The sequence below is a fragment of the Tyto alba genome, unplaced genomic scaffold, assembly GCF_018691265.1.
Source record: "Tyto alba isolate M040663 unplaced genomic scaffold, T.alba_DEE_v4.0 Super-Scaffold_41, whole genome shotgun sequence".
NCBI lineage: Eukaryota > Metazoa > Chordata > Aves > Strigiformes > Tytonidae > Tyto > Tyto alba.
This window is the reverse complement of record NW_024881317.1, coordinates 17,578,696-17,587,193: the sequence shown is the minus strand read 5'-3', so window position 1 is coordinate 17,587,193 and position 8,498 is coordinate 17,578,696. Positions and strand designations below refer to the sequence as shown.

The following is an 8,498-nucleotide window of genomic DNA, read 5'->3' as shown; positions in this document are numbered from 1 at the left end:
CAGTTATGCCTGTAATAACAGAGAGCTATTACAGCAGCAGATACAAAAGCTATGTAAAGACGCTGTACAGTCAAAGCACTAATGTCAAGGATTCTACATTCTTCTGCCCCTGGCAAGAACCTTTCTTTTTGCAATTGAAAAAAAAAAAAAAAAAAAAAGAGAAACAAACAAATAAAATCAGAGTTCTATGGTAAGAAAAAAAAAAGAAGTAAAACCTAAAGGAAAGAGTCTCTTTACATGACTTTAAGAAGTCACGGAACATTTTAAAGAACAACACAAAATAAAACCTACTCAAATTCAGCATTCATGTAAAAACAATTTAATATATACAAGATACAATTTCTAGAAAAAGGCAAATTACAATTTCAGTTTGTGAACAGAGAGGGCTTTCTGCTGCTTCTTTTTCTTCTTTATTTTGTTTGCATCTTTGATTTGCAGTTTTACTTGATCTTGCAGTTGAGAAAAGAAGGCCTGGGATGATTTCAAGACCTTGTCTTTACCTTCATCCTGTCAGTGGACAAGATATTTGTTATAACCAAGAAATGTACAAACAGTACCATTATACTACTGACAATACAACGGTATGACTTAAAAATCTGATAATTAGCTTTCAAAGGATATTTTTCACTGCATTCTTATACCACTCCTGCTATCTAAAGAAATATAGAGTACATTCCCTTTCTAATTAGCAGTTACTATAATAGGTAAGAACGGGCATCGAGAATAGATCTTTATATGTAGTTGCAGCTCATGATGTGTCTTTACTTTGCCTTCTGCTCTCCTTTTGAAAATGTAAGGACAAACATTTTAGAAGTAATTATGTTATTTTTCCTATTAGTTTCTAGCATCTCAAAATTTCAGAGATTTTAAAAAATTAATTTACAAGGCATCACAGAGAGTACACAGGTTTGATTTTTGTTTTGCATGGGGTAAAGTCGAAAAACTGGTGAGATTAGAGAGAAGGCTCCACAGTAAGAAGTAGAAAGTTAAATTGGAACATTCTATTTTGAAATAGCTTAAGTTACTCAAAGCTTAGGAAGAACTAAACAGATATCTCATCCTCAGTTATGCATGCAAGTAGTCCCACTTAATCAAGTGGAGAGGCTGAAACACAGGAAATAAGAACCCAGGTCTTAGTATTTGCAAGAACACTGCCTTGTGAACTTTGAAATAAATAAAAAAGTAGTACCTAATGCAAACAATAATTTCTGCTTTGTGTATATACTTTTATAAAGTAATTGTATCCTACAGTTTTTCAGATTTTTCCGTATCTAAAGATTAAGTTGCTTACAAATCCAAATATATTTCATACTCTGAATAAGCTTCTAAAGGTTGCAACAACCATTTAGGTAGGATTTATTCACAAATAAAGCAGTAACAGCTACATAAATATGGTTGTACTCTGCAGTGACCCCCTGAACTGTATTTTTTCAGGCCTTTATATTGACATCATGCTGCCAGAATAATCAGCAAAATCAGGACTAAAAAGGCATTCAACGCTACTTTGCAGAAGTCAATTACAAGTATGGATTAGAATAGTTCTTCCAAAACTGTAGTTCAAAAGAATACAGGGGAAAGATGGGGAGGAGGAGGGAAGAGAAGGAGGAAAAGGGGGTAAAAAAGTAAGAATAAGTAGTATGCATCTACCCCCTACAGGTCTTCTTCCTACTGCTTTCTTTCCAGCAGCTACATTTACCTTTTATATTTGCTCGGGCATAAATAAGTTACCAAGGTTAGGGTGGCAAGCAGATACACTGCCTGTGTACAAGCATTTCTGAGGGGATGGAGAAAGATTAGGACATGCAGTTGTGCCATGAGGAATGGGAGGGAAACAAACACTGTACTTTGTAATTTTCTGTGATAAAGTCCCCTTTCACTCGCTAAATATTATCTATCCCTGGGATTTTAATATTCTTTAGCTGTGAAGCTCCAAGTTATACAGAAGTACTTAAAGGACAGCCTTACCTTGAGCAGAGATGCTTTGCCTTCTTTTGTAAGTCTTTTTAATTTTGCTGCAGCAGCTTTTTTGCTAAGCTTTGTGCCTTGTTCTGGTTTAAGCTTTTCAAGCAGCTTTTGACGTTTCTCCTTTTCTCTTTGCTTCATACGTTTACGAATCTTTTTCTTTCTTCGTTCTCGTTTTTTGTCTGTGGGAGTCTTTTCTGCATCTGTTTTTACATCACCAGCTTTGTTCTTTTCCTAAAGAGAACAACATCTCTAGATCCATAAGTGTGCAAGAGAAAAGACTCACTTTATGGTACTCAGATCTGTCTTAGTGTTTCCATTATTTTAAGGTCAGGGCAATGCCACATGAAAGCAAAGGCCGAGAACAGGCAGAAGTTGGGAAGTGAGATTTGTACAATTGGTGGAAGACATGCTAATTGCTCTTCCCTATCGTCATTTAGCTTTCCCCTTCCAAATACCTATGTATATATACCATGTATTTATGTTGGGAAAATAATTACCATCACATAATAGTCAAGAACAAAAATAAGGCATAGTATTATTGCCTAGTGTAGCCAAATTAACTCTTTCCCCTCCTTCCAGTTATCAAAAAAAAAAAAAAAAACAACATCCTACCCCCCCAAAAAAGCCCCAACCACCACCAACACTAAAATGCTAGGCAGGAAAGTCCATGAGGTAAGGAACCCAGCGTGTGAGGGGGCAGAATTCTCCCGCTGATCCGGCATCCAGTACACCCTAATAGCAACAGTACAGATTTCCTCCAGATCCTTATGTAGTTTTTATTTATATTTACCTTAATCTCCTCTGGTGCTAAGAGAGCGGCATCACTAACAGCAACAGGTGCTACTTCTTCCATACTTATAGCTGGAAGGTTCGAAACTATTTTGACTTCTGGCACAGGCTAGAAACAAGGGAACATATTCAGGACTCAGCACACAATCTCACAGCAGCTTACAGCTAACTAGAAATACTAACTATTAGCGTTTGTTTAGAGGGAATTATAGTGCATTTAATATGAAGTTAAAATGAACTCAGTAACACTCAATGCTTACTTTACTTTCCATTCCCCAAATATATGTTAAAGTATCCAGTTTCAGAGGGGGGGGGCATGGGGAAACCCCAGCTTTACGAAACCCATGTACTCACTGGTTTGGGTGTGAAGTGGAAGTTACACAGTGCATCCAGCTTCAGGAAGAGTGAATCCATCATTTCCTGAATTTCTTTGTGTTCAGGATTTTCCTCCTCTTCAGTCTTTTGCTGCATTATTAACACAACCTTACTGCGCCACCACTCATGAAGCTATTTTACTTTAGCAAGACTGATAACAACACAATATACAATTCAGAGCCATTTCACTGGTTAACATTCAAAGAGAGACTGAAGTACTTCCACAAAGCTGAAAGCAGAGTTAGCAGTGTACAAAAGAACATATACTATTATGGGGTATGAACTTCAAACCAAAAGGAAAGGCATTGCTTACGTTACCTGGTGAAGTTTTATGTATTCTTGCTCATAGATCTCAGCGAGACTTAGTTTACTCTTTTCATGATCCAAGGTGATACGTTTCTTGTATTCAAAAGCCTCCTCTTTAGGTTTTTCTTTTGGTACTACATCATCCCATGCCTGAAAAAAATCATACATTAACAACCAAATACAACTACAGTCAAATATCAGGTGCTACAGCTTATTTAGAACATTTTTCATATTACTTATCTGACACATTAACTTAGTTTATGCATGTGGCTTCCCAGGAAGTCATTAAGTTTCACACCTTCATTTGGAAAAAAAAATAAAAAGTAACAGAAGACTTGTAGCTCTAGCTTGTGTGCTTATTTTTAGTGGATTGGGACAAAAATTGTGTAACAAATAACAAATGTGTGATTTTTTTAAGTAGTTAAATAGTCTCCCCCATGTGTACCTTTTTTTTTTTTTATTCGACTAACACTAAGCTTCAATGAGCTGTGGGATACAAATCTTTTATCAGTAGTTTTTAAGAAAAATGAAGAAAACAACTGAGTTTCAGTTAGTATTCAGAATGCTCAGAGCTACAGTTACGGTAACAGACAAAACTTACTGGCATTATATTCCAAATAAACTCTTCCTTATGGTTTTATCTGCAAACATTCTTTTTTTTTTTTTTAGCACATCAAAACCTAGCATGTAACAGGCATGTAAAAATAGAGCTCCTTAGAAATCTAAAGGCACATTCATCAAGGCAAAAGAATAAAACAACCAGCTGCAGAAATTAAGATAACTCTACATGTAACATTTTATGAGCTTCAAACTCATCCTTGGAACATACCCTGTGAATCAAGTCTATGAACAAAACCAGGGACAAACAAAGAAGATAATACTAACCTCATCCAATATTCTCTGTTTAATGATATCTTCAAGCTGAAAAGTAATTTCTTCTGTGATCACAGGTGCTGAGAGGAGAAAGAGAAGAATGATAAGATAAACGTTTCTCCAGCAATAAATTTTGCTCTATGAAGAACAAACAACAGGAAAAAGAAAATAAGGCCTTCACAAAAATGTAGCAATTGAAGGTGAGGTATGTAAATAATGTTTTCCTCTATCTTGAAGAGACTGATCATGCTATATAAGGCTTGTAAATTACTTAATCGGCCACTGAATTAATCATCTTTTGGTTAAATTAAAAATTAACCAAAGAGATTATAGTTTCCTCCATGAAAATGCATTATCTCAAAAACACAGTAAGAAGTTCAACTTTGTGTTTTGTTACCCTGCTCTTGAGTCACTGGTGTTTTCAGCAAGTTCAAAGGGAAGAAAACCCAACATGGTATGCAACACACTTTCAGGAAAGCCCTCGCTCACTGCTTACCCATTCGGACTGCATGGTCAAAAAGTACTGTTTCCTCCAAAAGGCTGTTTTCAGGTCGTTTTTGTCCTGTCACTTCTCCTTTAAGCTGCCAAGGTTTCTCCTCTAACAACTGTTCTTCCAAACTTTTTATTTTTTTGCTCATCTGAAAAACACAATTTCCTAAGAAGTTTAAAACATAGAGCTCACAAGTAAACTCAAAGCAATAAATTAATAGTTATTTCAGGTACTTCTAACTCCTTCTCACATAAAGAGGAGGGAATGTATGATTGTATATATACTTGATGTAGAGAAGTCACTTTTTTTCCCCCCTTAATTTGTAAATAGACTCTTCATATTTGCCAGACTGAACAAATTACACAATCATAAATAATAAATTGGTCATTGTTTTAAAGTATTAGCAAAATAAATTACCTTTTCCTGTCTCTTCTCAAAAGAAGACTTTATTTCACTGGGATCAACGCCCTTCTCTAATTGCATATCAATAACATCTTCTGTTTCGCTGTCATCTGGCAAACTAAAAGTAACTTTTTTAGAGGCTCCTTTACTTCTTATATTCTCCATCATCATTTCATTCATATCCTCAACCCTGTAATATTAAAATTTAATTTAAAGGTTAAAAAGCCTCTCTAATTTTTTACATGAAGGAATTTCAGTCATTAGATGTTTACCTGTTACAACTAATCCACAGCTAAGAAATACAATAGGCTTTCATTAAAAGCTAAAGACGGGGGACACTAGGTAAAGTTCTATATATTAAAAATGATATTTAAAACCCAATGTTACAGCTATTAAATGATTTATTCAAATAAATACCAAGAGACAATACTCAAAAGATAAGTAAACAATCTGCTTTTCAAATAAGGTGACAATGCAAACCATGAACCTACAACAGATAACACAGAATAGCAAACCAGGATCAAAGTCAGCCTAGAATTCACACTTTATTTTCTACTTCACTTTGGTGTAAAATTACAAGGACATTTTAACTGCAAGTAACACATGTACTTACTCAGACATGCTTTCTTCATTCTGCTCTTCAGCAGCACTGTCTGCTTCCTCTTCCTGATCATCTTCAACATCATTAGCTATTAAATCATCGTCATCAACTGGATCAAAGAAATCTTTGTATGTCAAGTCTCTAGAACTTTTAGTTAGCTAAGGGGAGAGGGAAAACAAAACAAAACACAAAAACTGTTGAGACTGACAGAAATGTAAGGGTATCTTGTTTTTTAAAGTCTTTAGCACTTGGGGAATAACACTACTTGTGTAAGAGTAACTCTGTTTAGTGAAGCATTAACCAGCATTAGGGCAGCTTAGTAAAACTAATCGCTTTTACAGGTATTTAAAATATTCTATCATTTAAATTAATTTCCAATTTCAACATATACAGCAGTCAAAGAATAGATTTTGCCAATTACGTGCTGGAATGTGTACATGTTCCCCTATGCCCTGGGCATAGCTTTTAGTGAGAATCTCTGGTAATATTAAATAATAAAAGATTTATTTTAGAAAGTACTCACAACTTAAGTTAAATCAGAGTTACAAAGACATGCCCCTAAAAAATGAAGGTGCCAAAAGCCCTTTGCTCTGCATCAGTCACCTTAGTGATCTCTAATGGCCAAATGTCAACGTTGAGTGACTCATCTTTACCATTTGCTGGGTCACCAATTCTTAAAGTTCACCTATTTCTTCTGACACTATCTCTTCCTCTATTCATGCAAAAACCTAAAACCAGCTAAAGAGAGACTGGAATAACATGACGGTATGTTTTCCTACACTAGTCCATTTTTTTTACCAGATATTCATGTCAAATATATTTTTAAAGCTTCAGAAGTAATCATTAGTCATCTAATCAAATTTAACTTGGTAGTTTCTATCAGAGTTCCAACAATTTATAGTCACCCTGATGGATAGCAGATCTTGATTTAATGGAACAATCAGAAAATTAATTTACTGATATTCTTACTTTGACTTTAGCTTCTTCAGACTCTTCTTCCTCATCTGAAATGATGTCTTCGAAATAATCAATATCTTCATCCTCCTCCCTGTTTTCCTTCTCTGCATGTTCTAAAAAAGCTTCCATCTCAGCCAGCTTGAAAAACTTGTCATCCACTATAGATTTTCTTGCCATTTTTTTCAATGTGTTTCCCTTGGCTGTTTTAGTTTGTTGCTCCAGTGCTCCAATATCAAAGTCAATATCAGAATCTTCATCACTGTATTTCTGCATTATGCTTTCTCTGAATTTACTTTGCTTTTCTTTAGCTTTAGTTTTACCTTTTGTATAAACATTCTTCTGTTCAGTTTCTGCTTCCATTCTGTCATCTTCCAATTCCTGGTCGCTGGTGTCTGCATAAGAGCCATCCTCTTCCAGGTCTGAGAGAAGGCAAAGATCTTCATCCTTGGCATCCCTTGCAATGGCTTTCTTGAACAAATCGAGTACTGCAATGTTCTGGAGCTCTAGTTGTTGCCAAATCTGTTCTTCATCAAAATTTTCTATCACCAGCTCTTTTAGAGGACCCCCACAAACTACATTACTGCCCAGAGCTTTATTCAAGTCATAGAGAGTCTTTGTTAATGTTCTGAAGTCAGCAGCCAGTCCATCTTGCACACTAAGAGTAGAAAAAAAAATGAAGAACTTTAAAAAGCACAACAGTTAATTTAATTTATTTTCTACTTTTCAGAATTTACTAGCTTTCATTAATTTTATACCTTCCATTAAGTTAATCACATGGTCACACTGCAGCTCTTTATATCTGCTTAGGTATTTTGGTGAACACGAAAAGAATAGCACATATATAATAACTATACAGAATAGCATCTTTCAACAACTACTGTTGTGGCTTAACTTTCTACATCTCTCTTGGAGGACTCCTACTAAACTTTTCTAGAAATAGACATTATAATTATGAAGTCTTTCAGCTTCATTACACTTTGTGTATGAAATCGCAGCTGGACAGAACACTCCACCCTCCTATACCTGCATCTTACTATACCTTGATATTTAAATACTCCAGATGCTTTGGGGAAGTAAACAGGATAGCACTAAACACTTCAAACATCCAAGGCACAGACCCTTGGTTTTAAAAAGGTAATTGCCTTCCTCCACTGCCTTACTCCTTAGCTTTTATATTGGGGTAGTCTCCTCCAGTTTTCTGTCTAAAGCTACTAATGCTATAAGACAGCTGGTAGAAACAGAAACCTCCATTTCCCAATTCCCGAGCGCTGGAAAACGGAATAGGGCACCGCAGCAGCCGCGGCTGAAGTCCCCAGCCGGGCCCCGACGCTGTTAACAGCGTGCTTCAGGAGAGCTCTGCGGCCGCGGGGTCCCGCTCCCGAACCGCGGAGCGCTCCATGCGCGCGCGCGTACACACACACACACACACACACACACACGTTCCGGCTTTGGGGGCTCCCCGGGGCTCCCGCGGCCCCGCACTACCTGAGGAACCGCTCCGGGCGCGCCGCGGCGGCGCCCGCCACCCTGAGGCACGCCTCCAAGCCCCTGACAGCCGCCATCTTCCCGCCGGCCACCTGGCGTGGAGAACTCGGCACCGCCTCCCCGGAGACCCCGGATGAGCGGCCCGGGCGGCTCCCGCGGCCGGTGCCAAGGTTCCGCGTGCAGGAGTTCCGCCCCGCGGCCCTTCACACGCACAGCGCCAGGGGCCGCCCCAGCCGCCTCCCCGGCCAAAAGCAC

At 37.5% G+C, this 8,498-nt stretch overlaps 1 protein-coding gene across 1 annotated transcript; it reads right to left on the bottom strand.

Moving 5' to 3' along the window:
- Positions 1-303: 303 nt before the first annotated feature.
- On the bottom strand, positions 304-8,371 carry MPHOSPH10 (M-phase phosphoprotein 10). Its single transcript, XM_032990196.2, has 11 exons — positions 8,244-8,371; positions 6,771-7,413; positions 5,814-5,959; positions 5,216-5,390; positions 4,805-4,946; positions 4,321-4,388; positions 3,448-3,585; positions 3,109-3,219; positions 2,756-2,863; positions 1,966-2,196; positions 304-507 (listed from the first exon to the last, which is right to left on the bottom strand). Exons 1-11 carry the CDS (start codon positions 8,318-8,320, stop codon positions 358-360), a joined length of 1,989 nt encoding a protein of 662 aa, XP_032846087.2. The 5' UTR covers positions 8,321-8,371; the 3' UTR covers positions 304-357.
- Between the last annotated feature and the right edge of the window lie 127 nt (positions 8,372-8,498).